The sequence below is a fragment of the Cuculus canorus genome, chromosome 2 (genome assembly GCF_017976375.1).
Source record: "Cuculus canorus isolate bCucCan1 chromosome 2, bCucCan1.pri, whole genome shotgun sequence".
NCBI lineage: Eukaryota > Metazoa > Chordata > Aves > Cuculiformes > Cuculidae > Cuculus > Cuculus canorus.
In genome coordinates this window covers 114,652,309-114,669,241 of record NC_071402.1, presented here as the reverse complement: position 1 = coordinate 114,669,241, position 16,933 = coordinate 114,652,309, and the positions used below count along the sequence as shown (strand labels likewise).

The following is a 16,933-nucleotide window of genomic DNA, read 5'->3' as shown; positions in this document are numbered from 1 at the left end:
TGTTAACCTGGTCTAGCAATTTTGTCATCTGTTAGCATGTAAGTGATAGAAAGTTGAAGAAATCTACTCTTCAGCCTACATTTGAGGCTTAGACAGGCTGAGTAATTGTGATACGCAAGTACCCCCTAGTGATGAAAAGATGAACTACAGTATTACACTAGCACTTCGGCTTTTTAAGTATTGTTGTAGTAAGAAAGAGACTGATAGAACAAGAAAAGAATATGCCTTTTGATACCCATCCTTTGTCCTGAGGACACACTCAGCCTCATCTCTAATGAAAAATAGGCATGAAATGCTGCAGGCAGAGAGTGCTTGTTCAAAACGCAGTCACTTAGAATTAAAGTTATCAAAGAAGAATTCTTAAGGAAAAACCAGAAATAGTAACTACTTGAAAGCAAAGCACACAATTGCTTTTGAGGTTTGGCAGCTTGTGCTATAGCAGAAAATGGGTAAATACCACCTATACTGTCAATATCCTAAGACCAAGCTCAGTAATAGCTGAATTCCAAATGGCCTTAAAAGCTCAGGTAGTTCCTGCCTCTATAGTCGCATGATAAATGTTTTTAACAGAAAATAAAAATGAAAAATATTTTCTATTGTTTTCAATTAATGTTTTCATTAAAGAACATTTTTGTAGAAAATTGTAGCTAAGAGTAAGAGAGCCACAGTCTTATAAGCCAGGTGGAAAAAGCTAAGAGCTTAGTATCCTCTAGCTCTAATCTCAGGAGCTGAGAAGCTGTAAATTGATATAGAAAGAAAATAAGTGAAAGAATAGTGTCTTGGCTGCACATTTATTAAGATAATGTTGCCAAGAGTACATTGTCATAAATATCAAAAGTGAGGCACAAATGAATCAGAAAAAGCTCTTGTATCATATAATTGCTCATTAATGTATCCAGGAGTAAGGACCGATAGACTCCCATATTTAAAGGAAGAATGTATTTCTGGGTGAAAAGCATAGATGTTTCAGACTTTAAGCAAAATGCCTCACAAATTTTATTGGATGATACCAAAAATATTCACACTTAAATCTCACTTGGTCTAAGTATCAAACTGGTAGGCAAATATAATGTATTACTGGCTGGGCACAAAAGGAAGCCGAGCCAGTAATGCATTAGTGAGGCACCCAAATTCAAACTCACATACAGAAATGTCAACAGTCTGAAAATGTTCTTTTGCTTCTGTGGCTTCAGAATCCTAAAGGGTTTAATCAACCAGACTGATGAGACCAGTCCAAAGCCATGCAAATTAAAAAAAAAAATAATCTAAATTTGCTGGCTAGAATTTCTGTAAAAATTCCTTCTCAGGTTTCACTTAGACAATAATTATAAAAAATAGGACGTCAGTACAGCACAGTTTCTTTCATGAAGAAGCACAATTCTCAACAGTCTTGAGTCCTTACAATGACGCAGAATCAATTCCTGAAAGCATCCAATTAAGTGTTATCAAAAAAGTTACCTACAGTAAATAAACAAGATACCATCAGAAATTATGAAGGAAGACCATAAACATATATTCAGAAATTCTGATATTTTCAGGCTCCATGTTCCATGCACGTGTAACTGAAAGAAGCATTACAGAGCCAGATATTGCAATAGCTGAAGCTCATTAAGGATTCTCTTTTTCCTCATTAGTTAAAACAAAAACATCATATTCATGAAGATGGATAAGCATGGGATGGAAGGCAAATGCCCAGCACTTTTGTCAGTGTTCTGAAGAAAGAACCTCAAGACACAAGTTTATTTATAAAAGACAAAGACCTCAAAAATAAACTATACAATTATATTATACACCCACATATTATATGTATTGCATACAGCTTATAAATTATAAAGCTTTAAGCCTTTAACAATTTTGTTACAAAGAAGAGCAAATTTGTGAAACCTGGCACATACAATTGCTCTGCTTCTGGCCAGGACAATGACAAAATTTACCTTGGTTCTGAGTAAATACAAAGGTCTTTTCCACAGCGCCTATCTTACATTAGCAACTTGTCCAAGGTATGACACCAGGGAATGTGTAAGCTGCGTCTATTTTTACAGTTTGTATTGTTACAAGACTTCAGAAGTGTACATCATTATGGAGACGAGGGTCTTGCACAACTAAATTTAGAAGGACTTAGTTGAAAGGACAATAAGATAGACACATTGAATAACTATTTGAATCAAAAACAGATTCAGCTGGAATGCTGACTCGGCATGAAGGCTGCTCCTATGTATGTCCCCACTGAAGTCAAACAATTAAAGCTGCAACGTAACACCAAACTGAGAGATGGGACATGTACAAAAAGAAACTACAACATAAACAAAAATATATCCAAAATATTTTTATTTAAAGCACGTGAAGGTTTTACTTACAATTCTTCTCCTTGTTTTGCTTTTTTGTCAGAAACTAGATATACGCTTCCAAAGCTTCCATTGCCAAGTTTCCTCTGAACAGTGTATCTTCTTGCAATCATAGCGTCAGAGCAAGGAGAATTAAATCTGGCAACAGGGACATGCTTAGCAGTTTCTTGAAATTTCAGCATTTCTCTGTGTAACAGAAACCACACAATTTTTTTCTAGAATGGAGTTTTCAAATCCCTTTACTTTTCCACGGATGTTCACAGGAAACTCTTGAAACAGAAAAATATTTTATTTGTCAATGTAGTATTCTTATTAAAATAATCATTTAATTATGCAGCAAAACTCAAATTAAGCAGAACCCTTAGTTGCTAAGCCGTGGACAGAAGACTTCATAAAGAAACTCCATGTAATGTAGAAGTGACATAGTCAGCCTTCCTCTAAATCAACCTTCACTTAACTCAGCCAAACATATAACACGAGGGAAATGAAATGCAGGTGCTTATATGTTAATTTATTTAGAAGTTTGAGTGCTTTTTGAAAGGACAACTACACTTGTGTTTCACCTGACAGTTCCCCTAGGGATGGCACTCTTCCTCACCACCTGTCTTTATACCACACTACAGTATCCAACACAAAAAATACCTGTCTTTCAGGATTCAAGTTTCATAGGTTTTTTATATACTGAGGCATAATCTCTACTCATAAATTGAGTTCATTCCCATCCATAACTACCAAGCTGTTTTCTCTGCTCTATCATTTGCCCTTTAGATTTCACCACTTCAGAGCTGACCTCACAGCTTCTGTAGGATTCACTAATACCTTCTACAAATTACCCACGAGTATACAAGACTTCCAATAAAACCCAATTCTTCCAGAAGTTCTCCATGTCTCCTTCACTGTAATACCTCTTTCTTGAACCACCTCTCTAACAATTTAGTTTTGATTCAGAATTCTTGTCTGAGGCCCTAATTCTGCAAAATAGGGACTGCAAAGGCAAACCTCTATTGTTTCTACGGTTTTCAACTGCTGAACGTGCATTTAGAATAACTTTGTTTACTCAGCCTTCCTAATTCCAAATGATAAAATGTTTCACTGCACATAATAAAACAATTTTGTTTCTATTACCTTGTCTTTTTAAAATGCTACCTGCATAATTTGTGTTTGAGGGTCCTTTAGAACAAATAAAGACATTGCAGGATCCTATAATCAGTGCATCTAATATTGCTATCTATCAGCCCTGCCTGCTGCAGTGCAGCATGCCCACACTGGGCTTGTTCACCACAGCATTTTAACGTCAATGCAAGCAAATCAAAATTATTTGTTGTTGTTGTTGTCCTAGAAAAGAAAAACTGCTTAATTTTAAAAGTTGTATAACTGCTGGTTCCAAGTCACTGTCTTCACTTCCTTACAAATGGAGAGCCTAAATGAAGATTACAAATTTGTATCTTACAAATACAAATGTATTTGTGTGCATAAGAACCTATTTTAAAACTCAGCTGCTGAGATGCTGTCATGCTGTATCGCAGAGCCTAGTATTGTAGTGTAACTATATTAGGAAATACAGCCAGATTTCAACTGCTACAAACAATGCTACTAACAATGATTGAAATCCTCTATTTTTTTTAAACTAAAGCACTCCTGAGATTCTGTCACTGCATTCTCTTTCAGATAGCCACAGTGACAATGATTTTGAAATGCAAATGCTTAAGCAAGAAATTTACTTCTTTTGCATCTTCAAATCTGTCCAAAGAAGCATAAATGCTTCAAGTTGAAGCATGGGGGAAGAGAAGACAGGAAAATGAACTCCATAAAATACTACATTGCTAGTTCTGGGAAGTTTTCATATTTTATTTACTATTCTATTCTCCTAGGAAGTTGCTGGTTTATGGATGGCTTCATAAATTCCAAATACAATAGCTTTGAAATATGTAACCCTTAGAAATAATGACACTTACAAAAACTGCTGAGCTATCTATTCCTTTTTTCTGGAAAAAGAGTCCCTTAACACTGCTCATCTTTAAATTTCCTTACTTATTCGAGACCCAGAAATAGATCACAATCCGTTACACAACATAACACTTGAGATCAAGCAGCCCATTAAGTCTATTGTGCTTTATTTCCAGCCTTGCCTCTCACCTGCTACTCTCTATACTTCGATTTCCGTCTCTACATAACAATAGTAACAACTACCACATAACTTCACGAAATGCTTTGCTCTCTGCTGAATAGTGTTATAAGGCAGGGGCCAGTGATTTCTGTTGTAAAACAGGCACATTTTCATGACACAGAAGAGATGGATGATTGAGTCACTTGCATTTGGAAGAAATGCCTTGTAAGAATGAATAGACCTTAGAGCCTGACTCAACTGCAAGACTAACTGATTCTTTGGGAAGAATGAGAACTGGTAGCCTCTCCTATGTCATCCAAACCTTTATCCCACCTTCCTGCTATTTTTTATTGGTGTCTACTTCTCCCATTGAGCAGGTATTTCCTAAGCAGCAGTACATCAATTACTTCATTAAAGTTCAGAACAACTACATATAACTCAAAGAAATCAACTGTCCAGCCCCTTTTCCACAAAAATCCCAGTATATCCCATCAAGTAACACTGATAAACAGTTTATGTTCCTAGTCATGTCACCAGCACCTCCTCCCCCAGCCCTATGCCAGAGCCTGGCAGACTGCTGATGCCAAACTACTGCAATTACATTCTCTGGATCATTTTTTTTTTTTGTTTTCCTTCTTCCATAGAGTTAAATCTCCTTCCGCTTTTTTGGTGTAAGCTAAAGCAAAGCTGTTGGTTTGGGTTTCATCGTTCAACCTACACATACTAAGCACACAGCACCTCCACTTCTTTACCTGTCCTTCCTTTAGATCTATAAGTAAGACATTGGTCTTAATTTGGTCTTAATTTCCTTTGCGTAACTTCCAAAGTTCTTTTAGTACTGGCTAATGTACTCTGACGCTTTCTGCCTCCAAGACAAGCCCCTTTTTTGCCAATCAAGACGATTTCCTAATTTTAAAAGGTTTTCCTTTTACTTCTTAAGAACCCCTGTGCTATATCATTTGCTACTCCAACCTCTACAAATTCCAGGGTTATTCTATTTAAACTCCAGATGAAATGGCGATATCCTCAGCATTTACTACCTTGATTTTTTTTTCCCTGCCAATAACTTCACTCACCCACTTCTTTAAACTTTTTGAAAATAGAAAACTGAGATATTGCTATATCCCTCATTTAAAAAAAATGTAACTCCTGAATGCTAGAACTCCACTGTTATTTTCTGCAACATCTTTATAAACCTAGCCAAGTCTAAAGTCACATCATCTCAGTTGAAAGGATAACTAAGAAAGATTTTACTACCAGTGTGGGTAGCACAGGAGCTCGCACGTGATCGTAAAGCAATGTCAAATGTGCTTGACTATCAAAGGGGATGATTAATATCTCCCTGATACGCATTGATGAAGCTGAAGTCCCCTAGGATAACCTTAAAGGTGTTATTGTTAACAGACATTGGAAGACAACTGAGGCTGAAGGAAGAGATCATTTGTTATAAGTTACTAACCTATTACATGTTTGAATATTATGTATGGGTTTTGTGATTTTACAACTAAAATACAGGATTAGCTTGAATAAAAACTTTCAGCTAGCCTGCGCCTGGATACTTATGCTTACATAAGGACTTTTAACAAGGCTTTTAACAACAGTTAGAAAGAACAGGAAAGAATGTGACTGTATCTAGTTAAGCCAGATAACAAGGACTGGTGCAATCATAAGAGAAAGAACCAGCTAGGACCAGATGCAACCTTGAAGAGGTGCCCAAGGAGTCTTACGAGCATGCACAAGAAGGAAAGTTGAAAAGTTCACTGTGAAGAAGACTGCAAGCCTTCCTCCAGAAGCCCCCAGCCCAAGACCTCCAGAGGGCAGAGCGCATGCACCAAGGGGAGGAAACTTATGCAAATAAATTCCGGGAACTGATTGTAATAGACACACCTGTTCCAGGAAAAGTGATGAATATGTATGCTTTGGCTGTATATAGCCTTTGTGAATTGTGCTAGAAGCCGCACGCACAGTAGGTGGAGCTTTCCCCCTGCATGCCCGGCATCACATTAAAGAGTACCTTACTTAATAATCAAATTGGCATTATCGAGTCTGGCTTTTCACGGCATCGAGGCACTGGTTGCCCAGGGAGGTGGCTGAGTCATAAAATCATACAATCATAGAATAGTTAGGGTTGGAAGGGACCTTAAAGATCATCTAGTTCCAACCCACCTGCTATGGGCAGGGACATCCCACTAGATCAGGCTGCTCAAAGCCTCATCCAACCTGGCCTCAAACACCTCCACGGATGGGGCATCAGCCCGGGAGGTATTTAAAAGATGGGTAGACGAGGTGCTTAAGGATATGGTTTAGTGGCAGACAGGCATGGTTGGACTCGGTGATCTAAGAGGTCTTTTCCAATCTGGTGATTCTGTGATTCTATGACTCACAGCTCAGCTTGGGGGGGACAGGGACACACATGCACGATGCGCTGTTCCCGCTTGCCTGCCAGGCTCTCCTCACGCAGAGGTGTGAGGGTGACATGTGCCCATCTGGGATCCCTTCCTCGCCCTCCCTGGGACTCCGCTGGCAGCGAGGCTTCGCCATATGCAATCACAGAATGGCGTGGGTTGAAAAAGACTTTAAAGACCACCCAGTTCCATCCCCCTGCCATGGGCAGGGACACCTCCCACTGGATCAGGGTGCTCAAAGCCCCATCCAACCTGGTCTTGAGCACCTCCAGGGATGGGGCAGCCACGACTTTCACCTGTGCCAATGCTTCACCACCCCCACAGGTTCCTCACGACCCCCTGTTGAACGGCCTGAGGCAGGGGAAGCCGCAGCCTCCTACCTGGCTGGCCCCGAGCCGGGCTGCGCGGAGACCGCGGCGTCAGCCCCGCGTCGGCGTCACCAGGAGACGCCGCACACGTGCGCCAAGAGCCCGGCGGGAGGGGCGCTCCCGAGGGGGAGGAGGGGGGACACACCGCCTGACGCTCCCAACGCGGAGCCAAGAGAGGGGGTAGAAGGAAGAAGAGCTCCCATTGGAGCACAGCGCCTGTCGCTACCAGCACAAAGCCCTCGGGAAGAGCCGCTGTGATCGGAGGGCAACGCCTGCCATTCCCAGCGCAGAGCCAAAAGGGTGGAAGGGGCGCCCTGATTGGAGAACTGGCCCTGTCGCTCTCAACGGAGAGCCCGCGGGAAAAGGAGCTCTGATTGGAGGGCTCTGCCTGTGACTCCGAGCGCAGAGCCAAGAGAGTCGGAAGAAGAACTCTGATGGAGCGACTCCTCTTGTGACCGTGTGGGAAAGGGCGCTCTGATTGGCCAACTCCTCCTGTCGCTCCTAGCGGAGAGCCATCGGGAAGAGCCGCTTTAATTGGAGGACATCGCCTGTCACTCCTACGCAGAGCCAAGTGGGTGGGAAGAGGAGCTCTGATGGAGCGACTCCTCCTGTGACTCCCAGCGCAGAGCCAAGAGGGTGGGAAGAGCTGCTCTGATTGGAGGGCATCGCCTGTCGCTCCTAGCGCAGAGCCCGCGGGGAGAGCCGCTCTGATTGGAACGCACGGACAGTCGATCACAGCGAGAAGACGAGCAGGTGGGAAGAAGGAAGGGGCGCTCTAATTGGGCGACTCTGCCTGTCGCTCCTACAGAGCCGAGTGGGTTGGAAAAGGACGAGGCGCTCTGACTATAGACTCCGCCCGTCGCGCCCAGGAGAGTGGGAAGAGGAGCTCCGATTGGAGAACTTCGCCTGTAGCTCCGAGCGCAGAGCCCGCGGGAAGGGGTGCTCCGATTGGAGGGTATCGCCTATCACCCCTAGCGCGGAGCTCAGAGGGTGGGAAGAAGGAAGAGCCGCTCTGGACTGCTCGGACTGTTGATCGCAGCGAGGACAGGGTGGGAAGAGGACGAGGAGCTCCGATCGGAGGCTCCGCCTGTCGCTCCTACACAGATCTAAGTGGGTGGGAACAGCGATTGGACGACTCCGCCTGCCGCTCCCAGCGCAGAGCCCGCGGGAGGCGGGCGGCCCGCCATGGGCATCCCAGGGCTGTCTGGCTTCGTGGAGGAGCGCGGCGCGTTCTTCGCGGAGCTGCGGGTGCGGGACACCAAGCTGGTGATCGACGGCAGCAGCCTGTGCTACCAGCTCTACTTCTCCTCCGCCGAGGACTTCCGCCGGGGCGGCGACTACGCCCCTTTCTCCACCTGCCTGCGCTCGTTCTTCGCGGCGCTGCGCGCCTGCCGCGTGGCGCCCTGCGTGCTGCTGGACGGTGGCCGGGGTGCGCCCGACCGGAAGCTGCGCGAGCTGGCGCGGCGCGCGCGGCAGCGGCTGGAGGCGGCGCGCGGGCTGGCGCTGACCGGAAGTTGCGAGGCTGCGGACCGGAAGCGGCAGCGGGGGCTGGCGCTGCTGCCTTTGCTCGCCCGGGACGCTTTCGTGCAGACGGTGAGGGCGCTCGGCGTGCCCTTCGTGCAGTGCTTCGCCGAGGCGGACAGGGACATCGCCGGGCTCGCCAACCGCTGGGGGTGCCCCGTGCTCTCCCTCGACAGCGACTTCTACGTTTTCGAGGTGGCGGGCGGGTACCTGCCGCTGAGCCACTTCCAGTGGCGGGGGATGCGCGGGGAGGAGGGGGGCTATGTGCCCGCGCGGTGCTTCTGCGCTGAGAGGTTCCGCGGGCACTTCGGGCATGTGGGGAGAGGCCTGCTGCCGCTCTTCGCCGCCTTGAGCGGCAACGACTACGTGGACGCGGCTGCCTTCGAGGCGTTCTTCAGTGCGGTGCGCCTGCCTGGGAACGGGGGGAAGCACGCCCGGCTCCAGGGGCTTCTGAGGTGGCTGTCGCAGTTCGCCGAGCCGGCGGAGGCTGTGGACAACGTGCTGAAACACGTCAAGAAACACCGGAGGGAAGAAATGAGGGAACTTCTGCACGCCGCCATGGAGGATTACACTCCGTCTGACGTGAACCTCGAGGACTTCTTTTCGGACGGAAGATATGAATGCGAGGATGCCAAGAAAGTGGGTGTCCCGGCGTGGGTACACGATGCTTTCGCCAGAGGTAAGCTGTCCCCGCTGGTCATGGATGCCTTCATACTTAGAAGCATCTTCCTCCACGTTCAGGTGGAGAACATGCAGAGGCCTAGCGCGCACAGCACAGCTTTGCCCATCCGACAAGTTATCTATGGACTGCTTCTGGGAGCATCTCCAGGCGCCCAAGCCGCTTCTCCATGTAAGCAGAGCAACAAGCTACCGGTTGTGTGCGAGTTTGACAGACTCCAAAGCACACTGAAAAAAACATTTGTTCAAGCAGCAAGCCTGCCCGCAGATTTTTGCGATGGTCATTTTTCTTTGGACAAGTTAATAGAGGTAAATGGTTGTCACAACAGATCATGGTTAACGGTGTCTCATGAGTGACAAAAAATAGTTGGGACTCTTGTTTGCCAGCTGGTCGCTAAATGGGATGCCTGAACTAAGCCACCTCAGTAAGTAACTGCTTAATACAGAGGTGCTTGCTCAGCCTGTGATATTTGAAAAGCTGCATGGATTGCCTTTATCTTCTCCTCCCCAAGTGTACTATGACAAATTATATGAAAGGTTGTTTGTGTGTAGATGTAGTGTTGCCTAAATTTTTCCATTCTAAGCCCTTGTTCCATCCATTCTGTTACACTAATACTTGCTTTTATAATTATAGGAAGGGGCTTGGTTTCATGAAAATGATCAAAGTGCAATTTAATGCTACAAAACTTAATTTATATTTGATCAAGCTATGAATGTTTTGGAACAATGTTCTGAAACAAAATCTGACCCATGCTTTTTTACTAAACATGACCACTATTTCATTTATGAATCTTACAGCTGCACAGCAATTTTACCTGCTGCAAGTATTTGTCCTTTTAGCACGGATCCCTGCTGCTTGCCAGCCAGAACAGCACCTGAAAAACAGCTCGTAATCACAGGAAAGTTGTACTAGGTTAGTGCCAGTCACCATTAGTGATTCTGTATATTTAATTTAATGATTAAGACTGTAACTCATGCTGTGAATGGGAAGTAATCTCCCGTTCTCAAAACTAAATAACTGAAATTTTGTATGCAGGGAGTTCCAGAACATCTGGAAATACAATCTGTGTCTTTTAATACTGCATATTCAAACAACATATTTCCTCCGTTCTGGCACTCAGATCAACCACTCCTTTGTGTGGGCTTTGCTGTATGTTTTTATCCCCTTGCTATTTCATGTCATAATCAAGTCTGTCACTAACAACCATTAAATGCTGCAGAGAGCTATGGTTCCAAAGGCCTACAATACAGGCTATTTTACACAGGTTATTGTTGGAGGCTCTTTAAAAGAGCAATATGCAAACACTTAGGAGTTTGAAAAATCATGGCTTGGGATTTTAGGAAGCATTAACGACACCTTAATTTGGTCTTGGCATGTATGCTGTTTGTTTAAATGAATGTGAGCTGCCACTACTAAAACAACTGTTGGTACTAAATATGTTGGAATTATCAATTCAGTGAAAGGTTACAAGAAGAAAATGTTATCCCGCATTTAAAGCGCTGTGGGCAAAACTGATTTCGGTTTGTCTTCTGCTGTGGGGATGTCTGCCTAAGATTAGGCAGACCTACCCTATATAATGTTAACAAAGCACTTGAATTACAGTTGAATGCCCTGCTACAATTCTGCATGCATGACATTACGGACACAGTTTGCACCACCACGTTTTAGAAGTTAAATAGCACAACAAAGAGGGAACATGTGTGAAGGATTAATACATCGCACAATACATCGCTTCACACTTAAGATTTCATTGTGATTACAGGTAGGCGTGTTTGGAACATATCAAGAACAGACATCACCATTACATCTCACAAAGCAAAGCTAACTTTTAACAAAACGAAGGGGGTTTTATATACGTATGTATATTTGCCATACTAAAGTAATTTTAATGCAGTATGGTTAGGAGATTTTCCAAGCAAGTCATCTTTTACATAGGAATTCAAATTAAGTCACCTGATTTGAAGGTTCAAAACCTCTTAAAATCTAACTTCAGGCAATTAAAAAAAAGAAATACTTTTATCCTTCCACCTAATATTTACATGTGTAGTTTTAAAAGCTTTAGTAGCATTAAAAAAAAATTCTGTTAAGAATATCTATGAAACTTAAAATAATCTATGGAAAATGTGAAGTATTAGCTAGTTTAAACACAAGCTCTTTTGCCTTTTGGTAATTGCTTACAGCAAATGTGGTCTCTTACCTTTGTTTTTCCACTCTGATTTTTAAATTTATTTTCAGGTGCCCATGTCATGCCGTCAGATGCTTTTGCTGGAAACTCTAGGAGTGAAAATGAGTTCCCTAGAACCTTTCCCCAGTCACTTACAGCTCCCAGTTGCTGTGACGTGCTATTGGATATGTCATTCAGAACCAAAAGTTAAGTTGCATCAGTTAAAGGCTTTACTCCTAATGATCGTATCTGGAGAGCTGCACAGGATAACAAATGATCCAGGTATGTCTCCAAATAATACAATTTTAGGTGTTCAGCTGCTATGAAAACCTATACCATAGTTCATTTTTCCTCATATATGGTGAATTGTCCAAGTCTGGATGAATTAGCGTTGATTTACACTGTATCCTGAGGTGGCACATTCTTTGCATTGATACAGAGCAGAGGAACAGTGCTAGCCATCAATTTAACATTTTATATAGGTAAAACAGTACTTTGCCATCTTATAAAACATTAATTTGCTTCTATAAGCACTTTCTTTAGGACTAAAAGATTAATGTAGATACAAAAATTACAGAAAAAGAAGCTTCACATACTTAAGCGCTTATCAAAAGAATATCACTACAATTGATGCATTTCAATAGATGTGTTGGGGTTTTTTTTGTGAGGTTTTCTAAATTTATCATTACTTAAAAATGCTGAGCTGCATGGGCACCCTCTATCTGCCTGTGTATTGCGAGAATTAAGTACTGAATTGTTACAGAAATGGTTTCAGTAATATTTATACTCGTTGGAGTTACGGTAGCATTTCCTCTAGGGAGTCCTTTACTCAATGGCAAAGATTATGCATGCCAGGGTTATACAGTTTCTTTAGATTCTGGTTTATAGAAACTGGACCGACATTGTTGCCACCTGCTTCCCAGCTGGGTATGAGTGAGATGGAAATCTTTTTTAGAATTGGTCCCCTCACAGAACAGCTAGTAAGCTACCTAACAAACAGAATTCCTGATTTTACCATTTCACAATCTCATGGATATTCATACTTGAGGTTTTCCCTCAATTTTATGTCTAATTTTAAGTTCAGTTTGAGGCTTTTGAAACCATTACTAATTCTTCCTGAAATAGAACTGGAGATTTGAAGACCCTACACATTGTAGATGCCTTTCATAATGTTCACAGCAGATCATTTATCTGCATGTCTTTCTCTTTTTATTTATAACCTAGATCCAACAGTTCTATGTGCTGAAGATGACAGGATCACATATAATGTATTTCTAGAATGGAAAGAAAAGAAATTGCAAAATAAAGATTTTGATTTACATGCTGCACATGGTTTTTGCCAGTGGCAGTGCTGTCTTCAGATGGGATTGTATCTCAACCAGTTGCTTTGCAGTCCTCTCCCTGAGCCAGACCTAAACAGGTAAGGATGCTTCAAAGACCTTATTACCACATATTGGTGCACGAAGGGTGTCTACCAAAAGGATCGAGACTCCCTTTTTATGAGTCGTCACAAGGAAAAGTTGGTGCTGGGGAGATTCCAGTTGGATTCCAGAAGAAAATATTTTACCATGAGAACAGTTAAACATTGGAATTATCTCTCCAGAGAAGCAGTAGATTACTCTGCACTGGACACTTTCAAGGCTCAGCTTGACAGGGTGCTGGGCTATCTCATTTAAACTATATATTACCTAAGAGGTTGGACCAGAGGTCCCTTCCAGCCTAGCATTCTGTGCTTCTGTAATCTACTTTCATACAAGCCCCTGATAGAATGTGTCGACATTTTCTGTTTTCTCTTTCAAACTCCTTTGGCCAATTTTACTACATTAATATCTTTAAAGATATTAATATGGATAGTAATATAACAGATATCCCTATTCTATGAGTAGTTAAGATCTGTATTTCGTTAAGCAGCATATTTGTGCCTGTCCTGCTGAGGAGCAAGTCTAAGTGAGAATTCTCTCCTTTCTTTGAGCAGGCTTTACAGTGGGACCCTTGTGCACAGACTGTATCAAGAGCTTAAATCAACACCTTCAGTGGAAAATCTGTTCAGTTTATCTCCAAAAATGACTCAGCTTTATCAAGTTTTGTTAAGTACAGTGGAGTCAGTGGTACCTCCAGACTTCTTTCAGAAGATGACCAAGACCAAATCAAAGTCCTGCAAAAAGAAGAAAGCATCTAATAAGAAAAAAGAAGCCAGCAGGTGTGCAGTACCAGAAACTCAGCATTTATGCAACATTAATAGGTTTGCCTCACTTGGAGTGGATGACTGAAAGCATTATTAGAACAACTTATGATGCCATGCGGATGGAAGAAATGATACTAAAATAGGTGACTGTATTGGAATTTGCTCAGCTGTTTTCACACAAGTTCCTGCTTCAGTTTTTACCCCACAACTCTTGCTTCTGAAATTTTTGTATTTACCTTTTTGTAACTAATGCTCAGAAAAGAGGTGCTTGTATAAAAGTGGTGGTGGTTTGTTTTTCTTTAAAGGTATCAGTCTAATTGAAAACGAGAGCAAAGGCGTTCAGCATTTTGGAGCTGGAGTCTTTTAGAGGAATTATTGTCCTTAGCATTTATACTTGGCTTATCCTTTCATCTCCCTGAACACATCTAACTTCCAAACAATCCAATATTTATGTTTGTGTTTCAGGAACACAGGAATTACAGTATTAAAGATCAGATTAAAATGGAACCTGACAAGCTTAAAAATACTGTAGAATCAGTCTTTACAGGTACAGTATTTATAGCTATGGAGAGAGCTAGCTTTACTTGGTGACAACTGAGAAGGTTGTGCTTGAAGTATTACAGGTACTGAACTATCTCAGGGAAGAACTTCAGCTTCTATTCCCCACCTTTGATATGTAAGCAAGGGTTAAACGCACACATAAAGCTATCACATGGGTAAGAGGTTTGCTAATATACAATCTTCTGCTATTAACTAACTTGTCATTGGAGTTAACCTCCTTTCTCTAAAGGCTATACTACAATTCTAGACCTGAACTTGCCATGATCTGCACCAAGTTACTTGAGGAACCCTTACTATCAACATGGTCATACTGGAAAACAATTTGTATTTTTAAAAAGCCCTATATCATCACTGTATCTGTGTTTTGTGTCAGCTAACTTCCCAGCAAAATAGTTACATAAACACTTTCCTTAAAAAAACTTGGGCTTCCATTTTTTTTCCCATGTGAATTAATTGCTACATTTCTGTTTATTCTCCTCAAGAATCCATATACCTTTCTTACACTCAGGAAAATAATCATTTCCACCTTCCATCATTAACATTTTTCATATTGCCAGGATTCAAGCTTGATTTCGTGCCTCATTGTGTAGTCAGTTTTCAGCCCTGCCTATGGAACTAACCCACTAGATCTCATGACATACACGAAGGGTCTCTGACATCACACAGCTGGTTCTTGACACTGCCATAATACATTCAATGAGAATAGATTTATAACATCTATTACACTAATAAGTTATCCAGATTTGAGAAACTGTCTGAGATAGTAACTAACATTTCTTCCAGTCCAAAATCTGCTACCTATTAAACTACCAGCAGATGGCACCTAAGCTCAGCCAAACAGTGAGTTGCTAGAACTTACCAACTCATTCCTGAAAAGACTTCTATTTGAGGTCTACAAAGTCACATTTTCATCAGGTGACTTTAAAGAAAGTTGAGAGGGTTTAGATTTAAAGTTCTTGATTTTCGTAACTAGCACTTAAATCCTTAACCCCCCAAATCGCCCTCTGATCCATCGTGATCCCAAATTTTCCCAAATTTCTAGTTCCTTACAGCTTTCAATCATCTGAAATAGTCACATTTAAAGTAAGTTTTACATATAAAAATATGTCTGAAATATAAAAAACACGCGTCTTTGATTCCACTTTGTTAGTGCTGTGAGAAAAGAGATCTTAATTTACTCTGAATCCCCATACTAGAAAACTGGTGGAGAACATGAATTCTTGAGACTTTCCAAGAAGCAGAATCTTCCCTTAGATAGTTCAGAAGACTGGGATACACTCGGATGTTCCACTTTCAGATAAAAAGGCTGCTATGATCACATGCCCTTTTGAGAATACCTTTGGGAGTGCTGACTCTGATTAACTGGAAATGCGTTCTCAATGCAATTATTTTCTTTCTTCCCAGAAGAAAATAATTACTGATTCTAGGATTACTATCCAGTATTTAACTCAAATGTTCCAATCTTCCTTTTTGAATCATTATAGGTTTTCAATCTTCTATGAGGGAAAAATTAAAATACAAAACAAAACACAACAAATAACCACACAAAAGCAGCTCTTACAAAACCCGGAAAGATTTCCTAGTCCGTGCTTTAGTAGGAGCAACTGAATCCCTTCATTGCTCTTTAGTTTCACCCCACATTAAAGGCCTCGTTTGCTGTGGAAATATTCCACTATTGATTCAATTGTTCTGGATAAAAATCTCTCAAGCTTGCTGTTAGGTGGTAATGATCAAGAGTGGAGCCAAAAAACAGCAAGGGAATTCAGTCCACACATTTTTGATAAATAATGAGATTGAGCTAGATGAATTACTCATTATTAATTCATCTTCCATTGGAAAACACACCAAAATTTAGTTTGGCATATTTGAAGTGAATTCCATTCAATTAAAATCTACCCTTCTGCGCGAAGGCAGAATTAATTGTTCTTAAAGAGAATGAAACTTCATTTATTGTCTAGATTGACATACCTTATTCAGAAAGTGAGATTTGTGCTGAGAAAGCAGCATAAAACTTGTTTAAACATTAAGCAATAACTTCCAAACTAAGACGACAAATTTGCGTTCATCTGCACTTCTGTGCACTTACCTGGATTTCTGGGACTCCAACAACAAGTGCAGAACACAAAGCAGGCAAATCCCATGGAGAATATTAGTAAGTGAAGGCTTACTATAGGAAAGGTCAAGTTTTGACACCTTCTCAACATTGAAGTTTGTTCAAGAGATTCTTCATCAGCGTGCATTGTCTGTCTTACTGAAGAATACTGAAGTACTGATAAATAAGTGTTCTAAAATTGTACTGACATCCTGAACAAATTATGCTACTGAACAAGTGCAGCCCCACTTGCCAAAGACAGTAATAGGTCAACAGGAGGAACACTGACAAATCTGCTCAACTTCCGGAAGGCAGAATTGCTGGAAGTAAGACACTTTCACTTGAAGACACGAGAGCATTTCTGTGACAGGTCATCTTGTTCAGGCCCTACCAGCTCAGTGGTTCCCATCCTGCAGGAAGATATGATGGCCATATGCTTCAGGCTTTGCCTTTATACAAGCAGATCTCCAACACACTGTAGTCCAGAAAATATGTGTATATTGAAC

The 16,933-nt window shown here is 41.9% G+C and overlaps 2 protein-coding genes across 5 annotated transcripts in view; one reads left to right on the top strand and one right to left on the bottom strand.

Moving 5' to 3' along the window:
* Window positions 1-7,509, bottom strand: part of NEK11 (NIMA related kinase 11) — a 103,723-nt gene extending 96,214 nt beyond the window's left edge. For 3 of the 4 annotated variants that reach the window (XM_054057187.1, XM_054057190.1, XM_054057189.1), the window contains exons 1-2: window positions 7,238-7,509; window positions 2,358-2,614 (exon numbers count right to left, since the gene is read on the bottom strand). In XM_054057187.1, the coding sequence (XP_053913162.1) occupies window positions 2,358-2,527 (170 nt within the window). In that variant the 5' untranslated portion in view covers window positions 2,528-2,614; window positions 7,238-7,509. The remainder of the gene's footprint in view (window positions 1-2,357; window positions 2,615-7,237) is intronic. The other variant, XM_054057188.1, reaches the window with a different exon arrangement.
* Window positions 7,510-8,273: 764 nt separating this feature from the next.
* ASTE1 (asteroid homolog 1) lies at window positions 8,274-14,694 on the top strand. The gene is made up of 4 exons (XM_054057186.1): window positions 8,274-9,733; window positions 11,661-11,871; window positions 12,814-13,009; window positions 13,565-14,694. Exons 1-4 carry the CDS (start codon window positions 8,411-8,413, stop codon window positions 13,857-13,859), a joined length of 2,025 nt encoding a protein of 674 aa, XP_053913161.1. The 5' UTR covers window positions 8,274-8,410; the 3' UTR covers window positions 13,860-14,694.
* Window positions 14,695-16,933: the final 2,239 nt, after the last annotated feature.

Excerpts from the sequence above, each read along its gene's own strand:
- ASTE1 (XM_054057186.1), top strand. The coding sequence starts at position 8,411 with ATGGGCATCCCAGGGCTGTCTGGCTTCGTGGAGGAGCGCGGCGCGTTC. Across the intron at positions 9,734-11,660 it reads CTTTGGACAAGTTAATAGAG|GTGCCCATGTCATGCCGTCA; the intron begins GTAAATGGTTGT and ends ATTTATTTTCAG. Across the intron at positions 11,872-12,813 it reads CAGGATAACAAATGATCCAG|ATCCAACAGTTCTATGTGCT; the intron begins GTATGTCTCCAA and ends TTTATAACCTAG.